This window comes from Vombatus ursinus, unplaced genomic scaffold, assembly GCF_900497805.2.
Source record: "Vombatus ursinus unplaced genomic scaffold, bare-nosed wombat genome assembly UNPS02014810.1, whole genome shotgun sequence".
Lineage (NCBI taxonomy): Eukaryota > Metazoa > Chordata > Mammalia > Diprotodontia > Vombatidae > Vombatus > Vombatus ursinus.
The window spans coordinates 39,649,420-39,676,578 of record NW_020954588.1 but is presented as its reverse complement, the minus strand read 5'-3'; the positions used below and the strand labels follow the sequence as shown (position 1 = coordinate 39,676,578).

At 43.1% G+C, this 27,159-nt stretch overlaps 1 protein-coding gene across 1 annotated transcript; it reads right to left on the bottom strand.

Moving 5' to 3' along the window:
* Positions 1-3,329: 3,329 nt before the first annotated feature.
* On the bottom strand, positions 3,330-8,316 carry ARL14 (ADP ribosylation factor like GTPase 14). The gene is made up of 2 exons (XM_027875782.1): positions 7,718-8,316; positions 3,330-3,378 (listed from the first exon to the last, which is right to left on the bottom strand). The coding sequence occupies exons 1-2, from the start codon at positions 8,314-8,316 to the stop codon at positions 3,330-3,332; spliced, it is 648 nt and encodes a 215-aa protein (XP_027731583.1).
* Positions 8,317-27,159: the final 18,843 nt, after the last annotated feature.

Sequence of the window (27,159 nt, the reverse complement as noted above, 5' to 3'; positions counted from 1 at the left end):
AACCTCTAACTAAAATGTAGTGTTTCCTTTAATTATTTAAAAATCCTATTTTGAGAAGTTCATAAAGCTTCACCAGATTGCCAAAAAAAAAAAAAGGTTTGGAATCTGTGGTCTAGGGGCTGAACCATGTGCTCTCTATGGTCATTAGTTGCATCTAAAAAGGCAGCATGGGGAGTCTTTACTTGGCTCACTGTAGAATAGAACCACATATTTCCATCTTAGAAAACTTTCTTCTGGAGATTTTTAAGGTTAATAAAAAAAGAAATAGGGAATAAAAACAAAAGCCACCAAGTCCTTACCCTCCTCCTTCTCTCCCTCCTCTTCTCTAACTCTCCATCCCTCCGTCTTCCTGCTTTCCTTTTCTCTTTTTCTCTCTTTCCCCCTTCTTCTCTTTCTTCTTCTTCTTTTTTTTTTAATTTAAAGAACAAAAATCACACACTGGCGCTGATGTTAGTCTCTGTACGAAGAAGACTGAAATTAGATTTTGGATGAAAAACACTCAGGCTATTGTAGGCATTCTGTACCAGGAACTGGAGTTGGAAAAGGGGCCTCGGGGTGGTGGACAAGGAAGTAATATGAAGGAGAATTATTTACATTTTGATTTCTTTTTAGGGCTTACAAAATACTTTCCTTGCAGCAACCTTGAGAAGTAGATACTGTAGTAGTGAGTGTGTTAATATTTAGCAGCTCAAGCAATAAGGGTAAGGGGCAGGACATTTGAAAGGCTGATGGAAAGAGAGAGAAAAATGAGAAATGGTGGTGGGAGGAGCTAACCTGACTTTTTCAGGTCTTTCATTTATTTGCCTTCAGACGGACTTTGATAACTAGGCTTTAGTACTATTGCTCTCTGGGGAAGCCCCATGGACTTTGCTCTGGTGCTGAGGGGATACCCTTCTTATCTACTCTTGCATGAGTGGAGCTGAGCTAAGTTCCACTGGACAGTTAAGGGAGGGGAGGAGAAGAGACACATGCTCAGCGCGTAATGATTTTGAAACGATGCAACAGCCCTTTCTTTGTTCCTTGTGACAGCAGCAGGGATGAAGGTGCGGTAAATTAGAGGATTGGCCACTGAAGCAGTAGAACCAGGTCATCCAGTAGACTTTAAAAGGAGTGACTGCCCTATGCCGTTCTACAGGTGTGGGATGACACTGTGAGCCCCTCTTGCCCATCTCCACCCCAAAAACTATGGAGGCTGAATGTGACAGTGAGCACATGAGCTTCCTAGGAGAGCCTGATTCTGGATCTTGGACTTCCTGGCTGCTATTTCTGCTTGGATTTCTTTCAATGAGTATAGGTTTCCAAATGGCGATGTCTTGGAGGCAATCTCATGAGTATGAGTCGTCGTAGGCCTAGAGGCCTCCTGTTGGTGCCAGCTGCAATGTGGGGATTTTTGCCCTGAACTTACAACAAATGCTTCTTGGAGGAGAAAATGGCCATTGCTGGGGAAAGAGCTCAAGCCACTACCTAACTTGCTAGGAGATAGGAATCTTAAGGGAGTTGCTCAGATAGTGTGGAGCTAAGATGAAGGTGAAATGAAAGTCTACAAAATGTTTCATGGTTTCATGTTTTAAGAATCAACTTTCTGAGAGAATAATAGAAGTTATGAGTTACTCTTTAGTATTTTAAATCTTTGGCAATGTACGCTTATAAGTGTTTGTGTTCTAAGAATGTCATTTGTGTCTAGTAAATAAATAGCTGTCCTATATCTGACCTAAATTGTACAATGAGTATTTTCCTACCCCTACACATGAGTCAAACCTAAGCTTTAAGTGATGTTTTTCTGGAGTGGAAACATAAAAGGTCAGAGATCACAAAAAAGAGCCTGGACCTTTTCTTTAGAGACCAGGCTCTCTGAGGACTGAAACTAGACTGCCTGAGTTCAGAGCTAGGGCTCCTTTATTGGAGAAGGTGCTCGCATCGCACCCAGACCAATATCCATCTCTTGTTGCTGAGGTACAGATGTAGAGATCAATGGGGTTATCTGGGGGGGGGGTGGAGAGAGAGAGAGAAAGAGAGAGAGAAAGAGAGAGAGAGAGAGAGAGATGACCACAGCAGAGTAGGATAGAGGCAGGTAAAAAAGATGATGGCTAAAACAGCTTAGGTGTCCTTCATCCAGGTCACCCTATGTTCTTCCATTTATAGGCCAGGGGGAGGCAGGGTACAATGATTGTGGAGGTCAAAGCACCACAGTTCAAATCCTGCCTCTGACACTATCTAATTTTATGACCATGGGCAAATCACTTCATCTCCCTGGGCCTCAGTTTCCTCATCTGTAAAATGAAGGGATTGGATGATATGTTCTCTGAGGTTCCTTCTAGTTCCAAATCTATTACCCTCTGCCCCTAGTTGTGAGTGAATTGCCCACAACCAAACCTGAGCTGCTTGTTCTTTTGTCTTTTATCTCGAGATAATGAAGAAGGAATTGTAGGATGCAGGGTACTTATTCTTATCATAAATGACATCATCAAAGTACTCACCATTCTACAGCTCCTACTCCAATACCCCAAGATGTAATAGCTAGCATTTATATAGCACTTGAAGATTTGCAAAGTACTTGACAAATACTATCTCCCTTTACCCTCACAATAAGCCCTGGGAGATAGATGCTATCTATCTATCTTCATCTTACAGAGGAGGAAACTGAGGATGACTGAGGTTAAGTGACTTGCCCAGGGACACACAGCTTCCAAGTAGGATTTGAACTTGGGTCTTCCTGACTCCAGGTTGAGTCTTCTATCCCCTGTACTACCTAGGTGCAATTATACTGTGCTTTTTATTACCACAGCCATTAAACACTTTCTAAAGTAATGACTGGTAAAGGTGATTTAATGAGATAGAGTTTAAAGCAGGTTCCCCACCCCTGCTTTAAAGGAATGGAGGGGAGTTTGATAAACAGGTAGACAAATGTAATTATATTGGTATACACAGGCATACCCCCTAGCCATAGATTATAGAAAGGCAGGTGATTGACTCCTCCCGGCAGATCCCAAGGGGAGTGGCCTCCGGACCTTCCTCAGGCTGCTTCCTGGCTGCCTTCAGACACACCCACGTCTCCTCCTACCCCGCCCCCACTAACTATCGTTCTCTATCTCTACTCACTGCCTCCACTTTCTCTCCTCTCTTTATCATCTGAACCCTTGGCCACCTGGCTTCTGACCTCTTCATTCACCTGAACCTTTCTCTCTCCAGAATTACTGATGACCTCCTAAGGGCCAAGCCTAAAGGCCTCTTTTCGGTCCTCATGGTTTCTGAGCTCTCTGCAGCCTTTGACATTGCTATCACCCCCTTCCCTGGGCGCCCTTCTCCCTAGGTTTCACGATTCGGCTCCCCTACATCTCCTTGTACTTGTCTGTTGGTGGATCTTCCTCTAGGTCACACCTGCTCATTGTGGGGGACCTCCAGGCTCTACCTGGGGCCTTTTCTTCCTGTAACTTATTTATTATTATTGGCGATCTCATGATCCTACTGGATCTCTATGCTATTGGATACTCCTTAGACATCTTAAATTTGACACAGCCGAAACAACTTACTGTCTTTCCCCCAAATCCTCCCTTCTTTGAGCTTCCTTATTATGGAGACTCACAATCTAGGAGTCATCCTCAACCCCTCACTCTCACTCACCCCACATATCCAATCTGTAGCCTAGTCTCCATCTTCAAAACCTCTCTCCTCTCCTCTGACACTGCCCCCACCCTGGTGCCTTCATCACCTCTCATCTGGATAATTGGAATAGCTGCTGGTGGGTCTGCCTACATCTCATCTCTCCCACTCCCACCCCAATCCTTCCTCCATTCAGCCACTAAAGTGATTTTCCTCAATCACAAGTCTGACCATTCAAAACATTTCTTCACTCCTCCCCACTACACACAATCCCAGTGAACTCCAAAGGCTCCTATTACCATAAACCCTTCTGTTTGACTTTTAAAGGTATCACAATCTGGCCTCTTATACTTCTTAAACTTTATTCCTCTCCAGGTACTCTGTGATTCAGCTACATTGACCTCCCAGCTCCTCCTCCATTTCCCAACTGCAGATTTGAACTGGCTGTCCCCATGCCTGGAACGTTCTCTCGTCACCTGTACCTCTGGCTTCCTGTCTCAGCTAAAATCCCACTTTCTGAAGAAGCCAGATTTTCAGGCTCCCAATCCAGCATGCATTTTGCTGCTGGAGCTGGAGAGAGCATTTGGGGACACAAGTGCCCAGAGTTTTGGAATCTGAACCAGGAGGTTTCCCCTCCCTGAACCCTAAGCCTTCAGCTTCATCTTCAGAAGGGACGGGTTCTGTAAGAAGGTGACAGGTAGGGACTAAAACTTGGGGATATGGCGCTAGGCTGGGAGGGGCAGTCCCAGGAAGCCGGCAGCAGATGGGAAAGGAACTCTGAACAGGGACTAAAAGAAGTGAAACGTGGCCAGTCTGGTTTACGGCTGGGGGAAGAGATTCTATGTCAGTTGGACATCCCAAACAAACGAACAAACAGATGTAGATGAGTGTTTCACGGAATTACTGATTCATACACTTAGATTGGGAAGGGATCTTAGGGTCATCTTCCAATCCCTTCATTTCACTGATAAGGACTTTCCCGAAATCACACAAGTAGTGTCAGAATTGGGGTTTCCCCCCAGGTCCTCAGACGTCAACGCCTCTACCAGCCCGTCTCCCTGATTTTCTAATGAGGGAAGGGGGGTTTAAAGCAAACAGGTGAAGACTTTTATTCTTTTTTTTTTTTATGGGAGGGAGAGGATTTGGAACTCAAATTTTAAAAAGAAAAGCATCTAAAATAAATAAATGATAATTTTTTTAGAAATTAAAAAAAATTACCAACAGGTAAAAACTTTAAATGGAAATAGAGGAGGGTGTGTATGTGCCAAAATCTAGTCCAGAGAGAAGCGCCACTTATTTGAGATTGTAAATATTTATTATAAAATTTAGAAACAATAATTATATGAAAACATTTAAGAAATATCTGGATTCAGCTGCCTGACTTGTTACCTTGATAAGTGAAGTAAGAGAACTTCGAAATACCAGCAAATGGGCAGGACACCTGTAGTCAGGCATGTCGTCACCTTTCCCAGCCTCCTTCCCTCCTTCATGGTGGCAAAGCTGCCCAGGGCTTCCTAAGTTTGGCTGAGCAGCTGTGATAACAGCAGCAGCTGAGGCAGCAACAACCACCACATTTATAGAGCTTGGGAAAGTTTGTAAAGTGATCTGTATACATTATGTCACCTGTTCTCAGTAGAACCTGGTGAGGAGGGAACCATGGCCTGCACAGGTTATGTGACTGGCTCACAAGCCACACATCGAGCACAGAAGTGTCAGATTCAAATCCAGGACTTCTGAATGCCAAGTCCAGTTCTCATTAGCATGCTACTTCCATGGCTGGGTCCTAGTGTGGCCTTCCTCGATTTCTGGAAGCTTAAGGTTAGACCTTGTGCAGACATGATATAGATTTAGAATCAGAAACCCTGGGTCCAAATTCCAGTTCTATTTCTTAGTAGGTGTAAATGACCTCAGGCAAGTAACTTTACCTCCCTCTACCTCAGTTTCCTTATATGTACAAAGAGGAATTGGGACTGGATAATCTCTGAGTCTTTTTCAGCTCTAACATCCAATGATTATCTATACGGAGGAGGGGAAGGTTGTACATTTGGGGCAATGTAATGAAAAACACCAGTTGGAGAAACAGTAATTGGGCACCAACTAAAAAGACCTGGAGGGGTCATAGCTGACCACAGGTAGGAGGATCTAACTCAGGCAGCAAAGTGAATGGAAAGAGCTGGGTTTAGGTCCTGGCTCTTCCATCTCCTAGCTATGTATCTGTGGGGAGATTCTTGATCTCTCTGAGCCTCAGTTTCCTCATCTGTGAAATGGGCGTAATAATACTTGCATTACTCACCTACCTGACAAGACTCTAGTCCTATCTGGGATCACTTCTGCTTGTAGTCAGAATGAGCCTTGGGGGAGCTGGGGGAGGAGGTTAGCTCCAGGGCCTCGGGGAACGTTCTGACTCACGCTTGGGGGAATTCCAGTTCAGGCCAAATTTCCTTCCCCTCCCTACCCCACCCCTCTCCCTCTCACGCCCCTAACTCCAGGGAGTCTCTTGCTAGTTGATTTAGAACTCCCAGATTATCTTGAAACTGACCTAACTCTCCTGAGGTTTTTAGGATTTGAGAGATAAATCTGAGCTTGCCGCAGGTCTCATAGGGCGGCTATATTCTCAAACAGCCTACCCGGCCCCCGTCCAGGCTCAACCCTAGGCTGGTGCCAGGAGCCTGTGAAATCACCCCCTAAGCTTTAGGGTATGAGTCAGCATACCCAACCGGCCCAGAGTAGCCCCTGTGCAATAAATAACCTGTGCTGAATTGGCTTGAGTCTAAGGTAGGAAATTCTGGGCAGCCGTCCTTCCAACCAGCCTGGCTGGGATCCAGGTGAAAGGTGACCAAAAGCAGGGGCTTTCTGCGCGTATGCCGAGCCTCAATTTCCCCCTTCCAAAATTTAAATCACATTTCCCCCTCCACCCCCGCCCCTACTCCCTAGCTAGCTCATGAGAGTGGACTACAAACCGAACCCCAAGGCTTAGGGCAGAGCTAATTCTGAAAGACGATCCCGGAGACCCTGCTGAAACAATGCACCAGTGGCCGCAGACAAGTGATAATGCAGTAAATTATTCGGTCCCGTAAGGGAACGTTGGAGCACTCTAAGAAGCTTACGGGCCGAACTAAATCCGCCTTTTCATTTCTCTTTTCAAACCGTCCAACTGAGCGCTAAACAAGGAGGCTAAAAATAGAAACCCTCCAACTATAGTGTGCTGAGCAGTTTAATAAAAAATTAAATCAAACAGCTCCTCCGCAAGGGTCTGCCAACAACAACATCAACGGTCCCCCAACACCCACATGGCAACTTGCTTGCCTCACTGGCGTTCCTACGCTCTAATTGGGAAAAGCTAAAGAGCTAGCTTGCTATCTTCCCTACAGATATCCTTTCCTCTCCTTTGTACAGACTGCGCCTTCCACCCCACCCCACAAAACCTGGAGAGCCTCTTCCCCCGCATCCTTACTTCTAAGAATCTCTACCTTCCTTCAAGGCTCAGCCAAAGCTTCTTTTCCAAAAGAGGTCTCCGACATCCCATTCCCAGCCAACTGCTACTGTTCCATGTCCCACCCCCCAACAACAATTAATTTGTATATATTTTGCAATGACTTATCTGTGCCATACTCCAGTAAAATATAAGCTCCTTGGGGCAGAGTCTGTTTTGTTTTTGTGTCCCTAGTGCCCGGAACAGTGCTTGGCATACACCAGGTGCTTAATAAATGCTTATAGAATGAATAACTTTTGAAAGTGGTTTTAAGATTTCTTGACATCTTGAGGAGGGAGGTAGGGAGGGAGGAGGAGAAAATTTAAAACTCAAAAGCTTATGGATGTGAATGTTGAAAACTAAAAATAAATTAATATATATTTTAAAAAAAGAAAGTGGTTTTAGTGCCTTTCAGTTTAAATTCCTGGCTCACAAAGTACAATTCTTCAACCAGCTTTGATATCCTATCCTTGCACAATGTTTTAAAAAATTTTTGGTTTTTAAATGACTCATTTATAAATATATCCCTTCCCCTCTCCTCCCCAGCAAGTCATCCCTTGTAATACAGAATATATTTTTTAAAAGAAATACAGGAGAAATAAAGAAAACACCAATCGGCTTGACAGTTTAGGTAATGTTCCATACCTGGAGATCCCTGTGTAGTTTTGATTTTGCCTGAAGAAGGCCAAGGTAGCTTCTGCGGATTTCCTGTAGCTTTTGATGAACTCTGTCACTTTGCAGAAGCCTTCGGCCAGGCCGTCCCCCGAAATGGCACAGCAAGGCTGGACGTACCAGTCCCTGTCACCACAGTTTTTCTTCATCTTGAATTTCCTGGTGATATCCTCGGCTGTGCAGGCTCCGGGCAGATCTTGTTTGTTGGCCAGCAACAGGACCGGAACACACCTGATGTGCTCATTCTTCAGGAGAAGCTTGAATTCTCTTCGGGAGTCCTCCAGGTGCCTCTGGTCGGTGCTGTCCACCACATACACCAGCACATCCGTGTTCTCACAGTACTGGTCCCAAAAGCTCCTCATATGGAGCTGCCCTCCGACATCCCAGACTGTGAGATGGATGTTTTTCTCCATCTTTATCATTTCCACGTTGAAGCCAATGGTTGGGAGGGTTGTGAAGTCCTTGGCCTGCTTTAGTTTGTAAAGGATTGTTGACTTCCCTGAGAAATCCAGTCCCAGAAGCAAAACTCGGGCATGCTTGACCTTGGAGAATTTACAGTTACAGACACCCATTCCAAGCCCCTCTTCCAGAAGCTCTACCTGTCCTGTAGAAAAAGGCCGAGAAGGAGGGAGCAGAAGCTGCTGTGGGCTAAGAACAGGGACCTTTGTACATTTATACTTTGCCTTTGTTGACCCAAATATAGGCAAACAGTGTTTTACGAGTCGTTGATCCAGCCAGCCTATCCTAGGACTGGAGGTGCTATGAGGCATGAGACATGAATAACCAGCCACCCAATCAATCTTGCAGCCCAAAGGTTGAAATATTTTACAAAGAATAGGATCATGGTAGTGCCATACCCTGGAAAAAACAGCAGCTTTGTTCTTCTCAGGGTGCCAGAATTTGAGTCAGAAAAGGCAGTTAATCAATCAATCAATCAATCAATCAACATTAAGTGCCAGGCACTTCGGAGAGCTGCCTTTGGAGAGAAGTACCCTGGTGTCACTATGGAAAACTGAGTTTGCAAGACTTGTGGAATCATGGGAGCTCAGACCTGGGAGTGACCTCTAAAGGGTCATCTGGTCTAGCTGGGTCCAGATCATGAATCTTTCCACAACACTTAAGGCATCCCACCTCTGCCTTCCAGATGGATCCCATTCTGCCTTGGGGGTCACTGTATTTGTTAGGAGGTTTTCCTTAAAATCAGGAATACTTAACCTTTTTGTGTGCTATGGACCCCATCTCAGAATGTTTGTAAATGCATAAAATAAAGTACGTAAGATTAGAAAGCAAACTAAGTATTTTGAGATGCCATGCGGTAAAGCCTAATATCTTTAAATGACTACCATAAAGCTCACAAGATTTTGAAAGAAATCAGTTATATTGAAATAGTTATTTTTCAAAAACCAAGTTTATAGACCTTAAAGTAAGCACCCCTGCTTTATATCACAGTGATATCTTTGTCTCTGCAACTTAGAGTGAGAAGGAAATAGATTTAGAGTTGGAAGGGACCTTAGAAGCCTCTCCATTTTGCAGATGAGGAAACTGAGGCCAAGATAGATTCAGTGACTTGCAGGTAGTAGTGAGTAAAGCTGAGATTTGAACCCGAATGTTCTGACTTCAGATGGAGAGATCTTTCCGTTGAAACACACTGCTTCCCATCCATTGTGGTGCCCAGAAGGAAAGTCTAATGCTTCTTCTATATGAAAGCCCTCCTTGTTCCCCATTATTCTTGTCAGCCCCTTTAATTCCTTCATTGGATCCTTCTGGGGCATCATCTTGAGCATCCCCTAACTTCTCATTATTCTTCCTCCAATATGGCTCCTCCCAGATGGGTCTGACCCTACAAAAAAGTCAGTCTTGCTTTCCTCACGTATCATCAAGCATTGGCTGGCCCGATGATTAGACTACTATTTATTGTTTATTTTAGGAGTTATTTTAATTTTCTTTGATTATTTTATTTATTAAAATTTTAAAGATGTAGTCATTTTCAGATGTACCTCTACCTCTTCCGTACAAGCTTCCCTTGCACCAAAGAGAAAGAGCTAAGCCAGACCAGTCAACACAGCAATTTTGCCTGACAATGTATGTGGTGCCTTGCCTGGGATGGTTCCCTACCTCTCCATGGAGAGTAAGGGTGTATATTTCATCATGTTCTCTGTGATCGAGTTTGGTCATCATTCCTCCTGCTTTAACAGAATAGAAGGAAGATGAACTAAAACCTTAAATTTAATTAATTTTTAATTTTTAAATGTATATGCATAAAACTGTTAGACCAGAGGATATCTGTGCTCTGTTTTGCGTGGAAGAGGCTGCAGTTTTGATGCCTTACATCTCCACACAATATTTCCATTAGGTTACTAGCTTCTGGTGGAGCAGAGGCAGCTGGGTGTGGAAGGAGCGCTGGGCCAAGAGTCAGGAAGACTTGAGTTCAAATCCAGCCTCAGACAGACGCTCACTAGCTGTGTGACCCTGGGCAAGAAACTTAAACGCTGCCTGCTTCAGTTTCCTCATCTGTAAAATGGGGATCATAATAGCACCTACCTCCCAGGGTTGTCATGAGAATCAAATGAGATGAGATAAAATCACCGTGCCTGGTACGCTGTGCTTAATAAATGCTTGTTTCTCTCCTCCCTTCCGGGAGAGCAAAGTGGAGGTCATTTCTATGTCTCTCCTTGCCCCAGCACCGTGCATACAGTAGGTCCTGAAGTTGCTTAAAATGAACAGAATCTAAAAGAAAAACCCAGCTACCAGCCAAGGTCAAGTGTAACACAAAGAGGTATCTGGAGGGGAGCTCAAGGTTCCTTCCTCCCGTTGTCCCTGCCAAAGTGCTGCTGACACCCAGATACTGAGTTCTCCCACTGATCTTACAGGATATTCCTCTGGATAGGCAGATTGCAGCTACTCTGTGCCCACCTTTCTCCTCCCCTGAGTTTGGGGGTGGGTGGGGGGAAGGCATTTCCACAGATTAGAGGCCTTTCCCTGTTTTGCTAGACACTGTGAGAATACTCATGGAGAACACAGGCTGTCAATCTCTCAGTTATCTCTTGGTCTTGATGTGACCATCTGTTAAATTGGGATGATGATCATTGCCCTATCAAATGCATAGGCCCGTTGTGAGGAAAATGCTTTGTGAATCTTAAAACACTACACAAGCACAAGTTATTATTTTGATGGAATGTTACATTTTCTTTATTTGGGGTGTTTTTTGTTTATTTCTATACATGCTTATTTTAAGGTAAATATTACTACTTTGTTTTATATATATATCTATATAGATATATAGATATATCTATATATCTATATATAAAATTCCCACTGTCATTTTGCTTTTTTGGGGGGGGGGAACGGGTGTGAGACAATTGCGGTTAAGTGACTTACCTAGGGGTCACACAGCTAGTAAGTGTCAAGTGTCTGAGGTCAGATTTGAATTCAGGTCCTCCTGACTCCAAGGCTGGAGCTCTATCCACTGCATCACCTAGCTGCCCCTCCACTGTCATTTTGCAATGGCTTTGGGGGAGGGATAAGACAACTTGGCTTTCTTTTTAATTACATTTTAATTTATTTTCAAATGAGGACTCATTCACCTTCTCTCTCCAGTCACTTCCTCTTCCCCACCCCATAAAGAAAACAAGAAAAACAAGATCCTCTGTTACAACAACTTGACTGAGTCTGGGTTGGGTAGATGCTGACTGGTCTTGGACAAGTCACATAACATGTCTCGGTCTTTGTTTCTTCATCTGTAAGATAAGGGGTTGAGCTAGATGATCTCTAAAGGCCTATTGACCTAAATGATTACTTTATTGAACGCTGAACCTGGAATTAGAAAGAACTATGTTCAAATTCTGCCTCAAACACTTTGCTGTGTGACCCTGAATCACTTCACCTCTATCTGCCTCAGTTTCCTCCTCTGTAAAATGGGGATAATAAAAGGACCTACCTCCTCAAAAACTTTAACGCATTCTATCAATGCTATTACTGTTATTAGTAAAATTAAATAAACAAAATATTCCAGATGTAGTTTGGCCAGTTCAGACTACAATGGAATTATAATCTCTGTTGTTTGGTATCCTATGCTTCTGTTAATGCAGCATAAGATTGGGTTAGGTTTTCTTGGCTGCCGTATTTTTTAAAAATGTATCTATTTTTAGTTTTCAATATTCACTTCCATAAGATTTTGAGTTCCAAATTTTCTCCCCCTCCTTGCCCTCCCCCCACCCCAAGATGGTGTGCAATCTGATAAAGGCTGTACATATCCATTCACATTAAATATTTTCACATTAGTCATGTTGTAAAGATGGGAGGAACCACGAGAAAGAACAAACAAACAAACAAACAAACAAACAAAAAAAGAGAGCAAATGCTATGCTTTGATCTGCATTCAGACTCCATAGTTCTTTTTCTGGATGTGGATAGCATTTTCCATCATGAGTCTTTTGGAGTTGTCTGAGATCTTTGCATTGCTAAGAAGAGGTAAGTCTATCAAAGTTGGTCATTGAACAATGTGGCTATTACTATACACAATGTTCTCCTGGTTCTGCTCACTTCACTCAGCATCAATTCACGTAAACTTTCCAGGTTTTTCTGAAATCTACCTGCTCATCATTTCTTATGGAACAATAGTATTCCATTACATTCATGTATTGCAACTTGTTCAGCCATTCCACAATTCATGAGCATCCCTTCAATTTCCAGTTCTTGGCCACCACAAAAAGAGTTGCTATAAACACTTTTGTACATATGGGTCCTTTTCCCATTTTTATGATCTCTTTGGGATACAGACCCAGAAGTGGTATTGCTGGGTCAAAGGGGATGCATAGTTTTATATCTTGGCTGCCATCTTATGTTGTGGAGTCACTCTGAGAAAATAAAGAACATCCACATATCCCTACACATACACACACCTGTTTTTTGTTTTTTGTTTTTTTTTTTTCAGATAAAATGCTCTTTAGACTTAGACTTCTGTAGGTTTTTTTTTTTAAACCTAAGTGCCTAAAGACTTTGTATTTCTCCTTCCTATTTTGATGTCTCAAAGTGGCACGGAGATAGATGACCTTGAGTTCTTTAAAGTCTCTGCCCCCTGAGAACAAGCTCTGGACAGGCTGTGTGCCCGTTGTCTGAGCTAAGTTTAGAGGCGCTCATTGCCAGATTGACTGCAGGGTGACAATTGTTCAGTCACGGTCACTTGATCTGTCGGACGGGCCAACGCTTCTTATTTAGTATGAGGAGTGAGGAGTATCCAGCCTGGTGAAATTGTGGACCTTTGATGTATTGAACTCTTCCTGTTAACACGTTTAGCCCATTGTTCCAGTCCGTCCAAATCGTTTTAAATAACCATTCTGTTATCCAGCATATTACCTACGCCTTCCAACTTTTGTCATATGCAAATTTAATAATCCTGCCTTTTGTGTCAACATTCAAATCAATGGTTAAAATATCAAATAAAACAGATCCAAGTATAGAGTTCATGACATGCCACTGGATGCCTATTTCCAGGTTAATGTTAATCCATTAGTCAACACTCCTTGGGAATTGGTCATGCAACCACCTATGAATACACCCAACTGTAATATCATTCTTTATCTTGTGCACAAGGATATAAGGAGAGACTTAGTCAAATTTCCTTCAAGAATCCAGATACACCAAGAGCCCTATAGAATTTCCCCAATTTATTAGACCAGTAATCCTAACAAAAAAGGAAATGAAGTTAGTTTGGCATGATTTTTTTGGGGGGGTGGTTGTGGGAATTGGGCTAAAACCATTAGATTTGGCAATTAAGAAATCATTACGCACCTATCAGATTGGCTAATATGACAGAAAAAGAAAATGACAAATGTTGGAGGGGATGTGGGAAATTTGGGACACTAATGCATTGTTGGAGTTGTATGCCAATTCAACTTTTCTAGAGAGAAATTAGACAGCAAGGTTGGAAGTGGTAAAGGGGAGCAAGGAGTAATTAACCCCTTCACCAGGACCAGTGGGGTGAGAGTGCACCCAGGAATAGAAAGGGTAGCCAGGGAAATTGTGTGGCAGTGTCATGGCAAGAAAATGGAAGGAGCAGGAGAGGAAAAGTTTTGTGATGAAATTCACTTTATTATCTATGGAATAGGTATTCCAGAGAGCACAGAGTGTTTGGGTAGCTTTAGAATGGGAGGTTGAGTTGTGGGGAATGGGACAGTTTGAACAATGGCAACCTGGGGCTCAGATACTTAACAAGCTGTGTGACTCCACTTAAACTCTTTGAATTCAGTTCTCATCTTTATTTATTTATTTAGTTAGTTAGTTTGCCCAGGGTCACACAGCTAGTAGATTTCATCTTTAAAATGAGGAGGTTGGATTTGATCATTGCTAAGGTCCCTGCAGGCTCTGAATCTATCATCCAATAGTATATTAGTATACCTGCCTTTCTATACCACCCCCCACCCCCAACATTCACTATTTCTGTTTTTTTTTTTTGGTCATCTTTGTCAATTTGCTGAAGAGAAATACAAAGAATTAAACCTCAGAGATAATTCATTTTGTATTTCTTTTATTAATATCACAATTTTGCCAATAATTCATGATTCTTCTTTTGAAAACTGTTTACATCCATTGACCATTTATCTACTGAAGATCTTGTTTGTGGTTTTATTAATTCTCTACATGTCTTGGATACCTGACTTTTTTTCAGAGAAACTTGACACAACGATTCTTTCCCAATTGACAATTTTTCACCTTGTCCTAGCTGCATTGCTTTTGTTTATGCAGAAGCTTTTGGATTTTATGTAATTGAAGTTGTCTATTTTTTTCTTCTATGATCTCTTCCAGTTCTTTTTACTTTTTCTTTTTTTTAAATTTATTTACTTTTAGTTTTCAATATTCACTTCCATAAGCTTTTCAGTTTTATTTTATTTTTTTGCTGTACATAGGTTGTTGTTTTTATTTTTTATTTTATTTATTTTTAGTTTTCAACATTAACTTCCATAAGATTTTGAGTTTTTAATTTTCTCCCCTACTCTCTCCTCCCCCCTCCCTAAGATGGCATGCAATCTGATAAAGGCTCTACATATACATTTATTTTAAACATATTTTCATATTAGTCATGTTGTAAAGAAAAATTAGGACCAGTGGGAGGAACCATGGGAAAGCAGAAACAAAACAAAACAACAACAACAACAAAAAAGACAGCAAAAAGTATGTTTCAATCTGCATTCAGACTCCATAGTTCTTTTTCTGGATGTGGACAGCATTTTCCATCATGAGTCTTTTTCTTCCAGTACTTAAAAAAATATATATTTATTTAATTTTAGTTTTCAACGTTCACTTCCATAAGATTTTGAGTTCCAAATTTTCTCCCCATCTCTCCCCTCTCCCCTGCCCAAGATGGCATGCAATTTGATATAGGCTCTTCATATACATTCATATTGAACCTATATTCACATTAGTTATGTTGTAAAGAAGATTTAGAACCAATGGGAGAAACCAGAGAAAGAAGACGCAAACAAAAAAAAAAGGAAAAAAAAAAAGAGAGAGAGAAAATAATAGGCTTCAATCTGTATTCAGACTCCATAGTTCTTTTTCTGGATGTGGATAGCATTTTCCATCATGAGTCCTTTGGAGTTGTCTTGGATCTTTGCATTACTGAGAAGAGCTAAGTCCATCAAAGTTAGTCATTGCACAAAGTGGCTCTTACTGTGTACAGTGGTTCTGCTCACTTCACTCAGCACCAGTTCACATAAGTTTTCCAGGTTTTTCTGAAGTCAGCCTGCTCATCATTTCTTATAGCACAATAGTATTCCATTACATTCATATACCACAACTTGTTCAGTCATTCCCCAACTTACAGGCATCCCCTCAATTTCCAATTCTTTGCCACCACAAAAAGAGCTGCTGTAAATATTTTTGTACATTTGGGTCCTTTTCCCATTTGTATTATCTTTTTGGGATACAGACCTAGTAGTGGTATTGCTGGGTCAAGAGGTATGCACATTTTTACAGCCCTTTGGGCAATAGTTCCAAATTGTTCTCCAAAATAGTTGGATCAGTTCGCAACTCCACCAACAATAATCATTTTTCTATTTTGTTAGCCAATCTGATAGGTTTGGTATGGTACTCTTCCAGTACTTTTTTTTTCTTTTTTTAAATTTTAAGGCAATTGGGTTAAGTGACTAGCCCAGGATCACACAGCTAGTAAGTGTTTGAGGCCAGATTTGAACTCAGGTCTTCCTGACTCCAGAGCTGGTGCTCTATCCACTGTGCCACCTAGGGGCCCCTACTCCCCCTGCACTTTTTAAAGAATACTCTAGCCATAGTCTCCTTCCACCCTCCCTCTAATTGTTTTATGACATGGCCTTTTGGGAGATTGGTTTCTGATAAAGATAAAAGCTGGATCTGAGTTGAATAGTTCTATTTTCTCACTGTTATCTTTTAATTACCAAATCTGCCCTAAACCAAGGGCCAATCCCTTCTTTTTCTTCACCTTAGCATTTTTATCTGCCTTAGCTCATTCTGGGTTTTATTGTCCTAATGATCTCTTTTTTATTTGCATATCACAATCATTGCATTCTTTATTATCTTTGTTTATACAACCCTCCTTCCATTTTTCCTACAAGGCCTTTTAAAATCAGAGCTCATTGGAGGATCCCCCACCTTGTTTTCTTTAAACTTCCTGTTTTTCCGCATTCAGGTCATCTATGATTCTGTTGCCAGAATTTCATGGTTGAGAGCCTCTCGTCCTTGAGTCATCATTTTTAGTGATTAGAGATCCTGGTCATGGCATTGTACTTAGAATCTCATTGGGCTTTTTGGAATTTGCTTTTCTGAAATCTTAGCCATATATGAACATGAACTCTGAGTTTCCTTCCTTGGCCACTCTGGACTGTAAGATGATGGGATCAGCTTCCACCAAGGTTCCTGCTGAATTCATGTTACCAACCAGTTTTTTTCTGCATACTGTAAGTAAGGTCTAACTCAGACCAGTTTGGTGGTTCATGCATGGGACTGGAATGAAATGAGAAATTTGTAGATCATCCAACATAAGAGAAAAAATAACACCTGCCTCTGAGCTGACTCTCAGTTGCCTCCTGCATGTGCAGGTTGGGTCCCCAGAGAGATGGTTGCTATTAATCTCAGGATTCTAGGGGTAACCCTGTAAGTGGTTCTCCTTCTAAACTATAGGTCATGAGTGTGAGTCCCCTTAACAATCATCCAATAGACAGTTATTTAGCAAAGGCATTTACTTAAGTGACGATAGCAAGAAGAGTAGTTACAAAGCATTTCTTCCAACACTTGGGGTAAATTCCCTGACAAAAAATATACACAGAGTTTGGGTGTGGAGGGGGGCAGTGTGCATGAACTACAAATACAAGGAAAAAAGAAAGACAATCCTTGGCTTGAAAAGTTTCCCCTCCAGAAAGGGAAAGACAAAAAATATGAGGGTGCTGAAAGGTTTGGTGGTTGGGTGGCGGCAGGGGAGAGGTAAGGTAAGGTACCTACATGGAGAAATCCAGAGACTGGGTAGTGGAGGAAAGAGAGAGAGAGAGAGAGAGAGAGAGAGAGAGAGAGAGAGACAGGCAGACAGACAGACAAGAGAGACAGAGACAGAGAGAAACAGAGAGAGAGAGAGAGAGAGACAGACAGACAGACAGACAGAGAGACAGAGACAGAGAGAAACAGAGAGAGAGAGAGAGAGAGACAGGCAGACAGACAGACAGAGACAGAGAGAAACAGAGAGAGAGAGAGAGAGAGAGAGAGACAGGCAGACAGACAGACAGACAAGAGAGACAGAGAGAGAGAGAGACAGGCAGACAGACAGACAAGAGAGACAGAGAGAGAGAGGAATGAAGGAATGAGCATGGTGGGCTTGCTTTAGAACTTTCTCAAAATGGAGGTTCTGAGAAGAAACTCATCAATTGTAGGAGGGGGCTATAGGTGTAGAGGGATCTCTTAGGGTGAGAAGACTACAGGAGAGGGGGGAAGAGAATAAACATTTATGTAGTGCCTACTGTGTGCACAGTAATCCTGCCAGGTAGGTGCTATTTCCCCAATTTTACAATTGAGGAAACCGAGACAGACAGAGGTTAAGTGATTTAACTGGCCCAGGGTCACACAGCTAGTAAGTATCTGAGGCTGGATTTGAGCTCACATCTCCAGGCCCAGTGCTCTATCTACTGTGCTGTCACCTAGCTACCTTTGGAAGAGGCATCTCCCAGGGTAAGAAGGCAGCTGGATCATGCAAAAGTCTGAAGAGTCCTGAGCAAGCCAAGATGGGGGTAAAGGAATGGGTGTGTTTGGCAGAGGAACTTCCTCAAAATGGAGGTTCCAGGAGGAAATTCAAGGGAGCCCACAAGGGTAAAGAAGAAGGGGGATGCTGGGGCATGGGGAAGTGGAGAGCCAAGGTCAGAGCCAGGAGAGAAGAAAAGGAGTGAGAGGTAGGCAAGCAGCAGCCAAAGTCACCCAGCTCTAGACATGAAGCTCCTTACCATCCCTTCCTCCTTGGGAGGGTCCTCTCAAACCTCACTGAAGGGCCTGGGTTCAGTGATGGAGAAGTCGCTCCTCTGTTCAGTGAGGCTTGCTTCTCTCTGGGCAAGGGGCTTTATTTAGATGAGCCAATCCCCCTCTTCCCCGCTCCCCGTGGGCTGCGTGGGCTAAGCCAGCTCAGGTCACTAGGCTCCTGGGCGGCTGCTTCCTGATTGGTCCAGGAAGGGCCTCCCTGCCCCTGGTCATCTGCTGCTGAACCAGGCTGGGCAGGTCGCTTGGCAAATGGTTCTTCTCAGGGGAATCAATCAATCAACATTTATTAAGGACCTACTATGTGCCAGGCACTGTGCAGCTTACAGTCTATGCCAGATGATGAATCTGCTGAACTTGATCTCCAGTTGGCAGCTGTAGACTTGACCTTCACTCCTTGGTTGGGCTGGGGGATGCTGCACTCTCTCCAGTTGGGGGGCCACTCTTTCTGCTGGGGTGTGACCCTTAGCCTAAGGCTAACAGGGGCTTCCCTTCCTGGCTTCCCTCTGAACTGGCGTTCTGAAGTTGGGCCCCTTCAGGTAGAAGGTGGGAAATGCCCGTTGTTGTTCAGTCGTGTTTGACTATTCCTGACCCCATTTGGCTTTTTCTTGGCAAAGATACTGGAGTGGCTTCCCATTTCCTTCTCCAGCTCATTTTACAGATGAGTGAAAATGCAACGAGGAGGAGGAGGAGGAGGAGAAGAAGGAGGGGGAGACCGGTGCAGAGATTCCTAAAAACCAGAAAATGTGGAAAAATGGAAGTATCTGAACTCCAGGAAACTATAAAGCGAAAATAGAATCTACGCATAGACAGTTACGGTGCTTTTTCTGCAAAACATTGCTTTCTCTGTCATAACCCTGTAAGATACGATGTATTTGTATGATATATAATATACATACACATATAATTTGCCCCATTTTACAGATGCTAATATAACACATATGCATGTCATTCTCCATTTTGTAGATGAGAATATAACATGTGTATACATTATTCCCTATTTTACAGATGCAAATATAACATATATATATGTATGTATATATATATAGTCATAGAGGTAAGTGAGTGTCAGAATGGGATTTTGAACCAGTATCTCCTAACGATTAGACTGCATGCTCACAGATACCTGTTAAATAAATGAATGAATGGATCAATAAATAAATGTTTATTAAGTACCTACTAAATGCCAGGCACTGTGCTAAGCTCTGGGGATACAAAAAGAGGTAAAAGATAGTCCCTGCCTTGAAGGAGCTTACAGTCTAATGGGGGGAAGATGACATGTAAACAAATATATACAAACAAGCTCTAGACAGGATAAATAGGACCAAAAGATTTTAAAATGCCCAGTGGTTTCAGAGTCTATTGGAGAAGTCTGCTACTTCTCACTGAGCCTAAGCCCAATGGGGCCCAGTTTTCTGTACCCTCTGAGTCACTTTGCAGAGTGGACTCTTCAGGGGGCATTTGGATTTTAATAACTCAGCCACAAAATGATCGATATAGTTCCTCCCAATCCAGTAAGCTTTTTGAATTCACCAAAGTGCTTTTTGTAGACAGCAAATTTTTGCTCCAAAGGGCAAAGGTGCAGCCCTGTCTTCCTAATAAGAACCAATCTGTGAATTCTGCAAGGAAGAAAAAAAAAAATCAGTCTGATTAGGATGAATGTCTCTCTCTCTCTAGAGGGTACAGCAAACACCTGCCCTCTAGCATCCAGGCTTCTCAGATAGCTCAGGGTCAGAAAGGGGGAGTGGGGGCCTATTGGGGGAGGAGGAGAGTGGGCAGAAAAAACAACACATCTTTGGCAAGGAAAGAAGCATTAAGAAACAGATTGGTGCAGCCCAGAAAAGCTGAACTAGCTGGCTTGCTGGGCAGAAGGAATGCTCTGACTGGCTGTTGATAATCTATTAAAGGGCAGCCTTTTCTAACTAACCTTAAGAAATGTGGGCAAAATGACAAGAATCAGAGGAGAAGGGAGGAGAGGCAAGGGGAGGAGAGTCTTTGGCAGCAGCTGACCTGTGAGGGAGCCGACACTCCTTCTGAATAAACCTGAAATGTGTCCCTTCAGTGACACATCCTGGGCAGGAATGAAGTAATCAGAGGTCCACAGGTGGTTTACATATCTTCTTTTACAGTTGAAGGTCAGAATGTTGGAAGAAAAGAAGGTTAGGGAGTGGACAGCTGGCTACATGGATGTTTTTGAAGAAGAGGGTTTGTTTTTCCTGAATTTTAGTTTATGGAACCTGAGGGATCAACTTGGCTCAGAACGGAGAGTATCTTTAAAGCCCCACAGACACACAGATCATTTATTTCTCGAGTGTCTTCTATGTGCAAAGTGAATGGTGAAGTAAAATTAATGTAAACCAGTAAATGTTTGCTTTCCCACTTAGCATAAACAAGTCACTGAGGGCCTGGCAAGAATTGCTAAGATTAAGATTGTATTTGGACAGAAAGGCAGGTTGAGGGGCAGTTAGGTGGCTCAGTGAATAGAGCTCTGGCCTTGGAGTCAGGAGGACCTGAGCTCAAATCCAGCCTCAGACACTTCTTACTAGCTGTGTGACCCTGGGCAAGTCACTTAACCCTAAATGCCCCGACCCCCCCCCCCCCCCCCCGCCGAAAAAAAAAAAAAGGCAGGTTGGCTGTTTGGGTGAGTCACAGGCCAGGGGGGATAGATGAAAGTTGGATCTCTGCTGGTTTTTGAATGAGTGTTCTTTCATCATTAGCATCTTGTAGTGCTTTAGGCTTTGGTTTCTGGAGCTGAAATTGGGATTGTTAACAACCAGGGATCTGAGACATTGTTCAAGTGAGATTGTATTTGCAGATCATTCTTAAGGGAAAAAGAAATCTTGCTTGAATAAAGATGAATCCAAATAGAAAGAGAAAAAGAATGGAAAATGAGCAAAAGAAGCATTTCAGTTTGGGGTGTGGCTGGACTCCACCCTAATCTGATCACTTGGATGGTTAACATCCTCTGGAGCACAAAATCTGACGTTGCTCCAGACCTAGCAAAAAGACCTGCTCCCTGTCTCTCTGATGCTGGGGGGGGGGGGGGGGGTGTCACTGCCTCTCTCGGCCCCCTCCTCATGCATGAAAGGAGAAGGTTGAAATGAGAAGCATAGTTGTGGAAGTCGAGTGTTGGACTTAGAGGCTGGAGCACCTGGGGTCCAGGCCTGCTTTTGAGGTTTAGGGGTGCTGGGACCCCAATATCACAACACGCGGATCCTGCCCGAAAGAATTCAACCCGAGCCTTCTTTCAGCCAAAGACAAGGTTTATTAGAACATCCGTCATATTGGGGAGAGTCTGAATGTTAGTGAGCTATTGGCTAGATTGTAAGAATCTGGCTGGCATGCTAAGGGAGACAAGATGGACCTTACATACAGAAAGACTGTGGGAGGGATCTAGGAGTGGCCAAGTAGTGGGGGGGGGAGGGGGTGTGAGAACTGTGAGGTAATAGAAAGCCAGGGAACTGGACTACGTGGCTGAGGGAGAATGGAGCCCAGGTAAGATTAAGGGTGGGAAGTGGCCATCAGCAGGTAAGACAATGGAGGGCTAGGCTAGGTTAAGGGTAACAGAATTGGGAGATTGGGTTTAGCCACAATGAAACACTAGTTGATTATAGCTCAGGGGAATGCCCGAGATTTGGCCATGTGGGAAAGTCCAGGCTTTTTCCTTTCTGGGGTTCAGATCCCAACCCCCTCCCTGCCTCTGATATTGACCACCTGTATGACTGAGCTTCTGTTTCATCTGCAAAAGGGGGAAAGGCAACAACCCTACATTAAGTTCCTACTTCATGCTAGGTATGGTGCTAAGCGCTTTATAGATCAGATTTCATTTGATTCTTAAAACAAACCTGGGAAATAAGTGCTGTTGTTATACCCATTTTACAAGAGGGCTTATAAGGTCCCTTCCAGTTTTAAATCTATTAGCCTGTTTTCCGTGTGTATATATCAAACCATTTCTATTTATTCATATGTATTAAAAAATTTCTTCTAGTGTTCGCATTTCTCTAGCATCAGGTGATATCACTCACTCTGCTCCCCTGATCTTCAGCAGTGACGGAGGGAACCAGCCTTCTTCCTGGGGGAAGTGGCATGGTTTGAGGGTCCCTGGCAGGCTCTGCTGTCCCCACATCACTGCGGTGCAGGAGGAAGAATGTTGGACTGTGTCAGGAGGCCCAGATTCAAATTCCGCATATGCTCCCAGCTAGCCGCCGGAGATTTAGGTGAGTGATTTCATCTCCCTGATGCTCAATCCCCTCATTTGTAAAGAAAGGGCACTGGACGACATTCATTCCTTTGACATTCAATAAACATTAAAAAAAATACTCACTGTTTGCAAAGTACTGTACTGGCCACTGAAGAAAGAAGCCAAATTTTGCTAAGACCTGGTCCTGCCTTCATGGCACTCACAGTCTATTACAAGGATAAGATGCTAATGTGGACGGCCATAAGGATAAGTATCTTTGGTTTCATTAATTAAAGGGAACTCCTTGGGGAGGAAAATCCCTTCATCAATGCAGGTTGGCACCTTTTCTGCACCCTGTGTATTAGATAGTTGCCTAGAGCACTGAGAGATTAATTAACTTGCCACGGGTCACACAGCCTAGATATATTAATGGTGGGACTTGAAACCATGTCTTCTGGCTCTAAGGCCAGCTGTCTCCACTATGAAACAAAACCCAATAATAAACTCAGCACAATAAATGGGAAAATGCTCGGTTTTCTGGCTATTTATTAACACTAAACAAGAGAGCCTTATCCAATGACCAAGCGGACTTTTCTTTTTCTCCTTCAATTTTGTTTTTATATTACGGACGTTGGCAGGTTACTCCCACTGCACGAGAGGTCTCTTGTAATGAAGTAAAACTAATAATACAGTGGCCTCCTCTGGCCGCTCATCATGCCACAATTCACGCCTGAAGCACCCTGATACCCCATCTCTCTATTGTTTCTAACAGAAGCCGATCTTCTCTCCCTCCTATCGTACTACTGGAGAACCAAGTCATGGCCGGCTTGACATTCTGATACACAAGGTAGAAGGGTAGTTCCCTGGTCCTCCTTGGAGAGGGGAATAAAGGACCTGGCATGAACTGATTTTATCATGCATCCAAAGACAGTAAGGAGCATCACTTCAGAGGACGATTGGTTTTTCTTGTATCGCAGGGCCATGAAAATAATTGCAGCTAACAGTCAACCCCTGCTACAGAGAGGAAGCTATAAAGAAGTTGGCATCAAGATGGTGCAGAGGATATACTGTTAGGCCTGGATTCAGGAGGACCTGAATGAGAATCCTGCCTCAGACACTAACTGTATGACCCTGGGCTATTTATCCCCAGTGAGGTCAGGAGCTGGATCCTTTCTCTCATTCTCAGCCCTCATCTGCAAACTGGGGATAATGATAATCCTTAGTGAGGTCCAGGAGCAGGTGACCTGAAACAAAGGCTGTTGGACTTGACAGAAAAAGACAACATTCCATTGGATTCAATCAGTATCTCCTTGTCTCAGAATCTCAGTAGGAAGGGGGCCCTGAGGCTACATAATCCTGAACAATGATCAACCTTTCTCCAAGACGTCTAGTGAGGGAGAAGACCCCACTTTGCACAGGTCTAACCATTAGCTATTTTTTTTTCTTACCTCCTTACAATGATTTATATTTATTTTAGTGACTGCCTACCTAATTCCACCTACCAACTCAATCTCTATTACTCACCTGCTTCTCTGCTCCCTTCTCGCAGTCTTCTAATCAATCAAACAAACATTTATTAATGCCTACGATGTGCCAGGCACTGGATTAGGCGCTAGGGATACAAAAGAAAGAATTCCTGCCCTGAAGGAGCTTCTGTTCTATAGGAGGAGACAACTTGTACCCATACATAAAATGAACGAAAGGCGATTTTTGTGAGGGGGCATTGTAAACTGAGGAGATCCCGAGAGACTTCCTGGAGGAGGTGGTATTTGAGCTGACTGAAGCTGACCTGGTCTCCATCCCCAGCCCCAGAATTGCCTGAGGCAGACCAAACTTTATCTCTCCCAGCCTCTGTTTTGTAAATGTCCTAAACGGTCCCCTCGGACGATGGCCAAACTTTCTTTTTGGACTTTCAGCAGTTATGCCAAACAACCTACCTAGTGAAACCATAGAGGGTTCCACCCCCTTGCACCTGCAGCCGCTCTTCCTCTGCGCAAAAAACCCCGCGTCCAGCCCCCTCTTGCATCTGCTCTACACTTGCGAATTCGTGGGAGCCCAGCGGCAACTTCTTACCCCGACTAAAGATCGTTGTTTTTGCTTTGTTAGCTGCCTTCTCGTTCATGTTCATTCAGGTTGAAGGAAATGAAGGATTCTTAGAGGTGAAGGTGAGGAAGAAGGCATTACTGGTAGAGGGGACAAAAGCTGGGTGACGCAATGCTGTGTGGGAGGCACGTTAAGGCCAGATTGGCCCGAGGGACTGTGAGATAAACCTGGGAAGCTGGGTTGGAGCCGCGTGGAGAGGGGTTTTCAAAGCCAAACAGGAACTGTTATTTTACCCTAGAGGTAATAGGAAGCCTCTGGAGTTTAGTAGCAGGGCAGTGAGCTGGTCAGATCTGTGATTTTAGCAATATTGCTTTGGTAGCTGTGCGTTGGATGGATTAGATAAGAGAGGGAGGGTAATAGGTAATAATGTGGTTAAATAAATAATAATTACCATTAAATAATTAATAAGAAATCATTAACATGTAAGCAGCTCTCAGATTCTCCAAAGCTTTCTTTTTTCAGGGTCTGAGCACCTGAATCTCAGCGCAATCTGGATCTTTTGAGTTTGTCATTTGGGGCAGTTACTGATCCACATGGCTGATTACGCTCTTCTTGGAGAGATGTCTTTGGATTAGAAAACTGGAGACTCTGGCATTACCTTAGGTCTTTTTGAAAAACAAAAACAAGGAAATTCCTCATTTGGCTTGGAAGAGGCCGCCTGGAAAGTGAGTGAATTTCCGCATTCTTGGTGATTAGTGAAAGAGAATGTTATTAATGGATGTGCTTTGGTTAAGTGCTTTCCCTAGAGGTTTGGGGGAATTAAGTGCCTGTCCATTGCCCGTTGACCAGGAAGGAACGTGCCTTGTAGCAAATATTAGGATCAGAGGAACCATAACTACCTGGAGCAGGGGATCTTGACCTTTTTTGTGTCCTGAACCCCTTGGGCAGTCTGGTGAAACCTACGAACTTCTCAGACGCATGTTTTTAAATGCATAAAATAAAACACCGAGGATTGAAGGAATCCCATGATATTGAATATATGGTTTGTTGTTGTTGAGTTCATCAGTCCAATCCTGTCCGACTCTTCATACCTCATTTGGGGTTTTCTTGGAAGAGATGCTGGAGTGGTTTGCCATTTCCTTCTCCAGATCATTTTGCAGATAAGGAAACTCAGGCAAAGGGCGTTAAGTGACTTTCGCAGGGTCTGAAGCTGTATTTGAACTCATGTCCTCCTGACTTCAGGACCAGCACGCTATCCACTGCGCCACCCAGCGGCCCTGAAAACAGTTATCAAAATATTAAAAATGTCAAATTCACAGATCTTTTGAAATCTATCCATGGGCTTCTTGGGAGGAGAGGGCAGGGAAGGTAAGAGGGAGTGTCTCTGGACTTGATGAGAACTCCTGTCTCAGAGGGTCCAGCACCTTCACATTTCAAATGCGGCCTAGGAAGTTAAGTGACTTGCCCAAAGTCACGTAACTCAGTTCTCCTTGCCTCTTAGTTCAATGCTCTTTCTACTACAACATGCTTTTAAACTATCATTTTCATTAGTTATTAATTTTAGTATTAGATAGATCCATGACTTCAGCAGGGTAGCTACTCTTTCTGCAGATGCAGATAGCAACCCATCTTTCTCACCTCATCCTATAGAAGAGTTATTGGTGTCTTTCTATAAATTCTCCATAGGGGATATTCAATATGCTAGAGACTTTCCTCTGCAATTTTTAATATCTCAAAGTTACTATTGCGGCACTCAGGCATTCTCACTACATGACTCGCTCACTGACGATTTCCTTAAAGTTGTCCTCTGTGATGTTCTTTTGCACACCTCCTCTCTCTCTTTTATTAATAAATTTTGTATCTGCACATCATATGAATTAAATGTAATTGAATGCAGTTAAATTACAAATGTAATTAAATCCATTACAATGTCGAGTTCCCCTATAACAGCTAAGCAATGTAGCATAAAAAGTAATGATGACCTAGCAAATGGCGGCCTTGTATTTCTGTATTTACTATTTAGCAAAAGAAGGGAAAGGTCCATATGTTAATGCAAATAAATTAGTCTTAGTGACTTCCCAGGCCTTAACTCCCTTCCTTGACCACCTCTCCTCCACATGTGTTGTCTCCTCCATTTGAATGTCAGTCAGTAAAAAAGTATTTATTAAGTGCCTACTATGTGCCAGGCCTGCTCTAAGCAGTGAATGTAAGCTCCTTGAGGGCAGGGCCTTTCGTGCTTTGCCATGTGTATCCCCAGAGCTCAGATTTTGTGGCCATGTAAAGACATCTTCAACGATCGTGTTGTGGTCCTCTGCTATGTTCCTTTGTCTCCTCTTTCTTCACCCTGCATCACTTCAAACAAGGTGTTTGATCTGTCTTTTAATGTTTCATGCTCTTTGTTTCTTATGTTCAATAACATTCGGTTGGCTTGGCACTTCCCCCCTCGCTGGCCCACAGTTGCTTTCCAACATTTTCACCGCTAATAGTGCTGCACATAGGGCTGCTATGAATATTTTTGTACAGAGAGGTCTTTTCCTGCTGACAATGATCTCTTTTGGAGCATAAACCCAACCGTAGGATGGCTGGATCAAAGGGTATGAACAATTTTACAACTTTTCTTACACAGTTCCACATTGTTTTCCAGAACATTTGGACCAATTCCCAGCCCCACCAGCAATGAACTAACATGCCTGGTTTCTTTAAACAC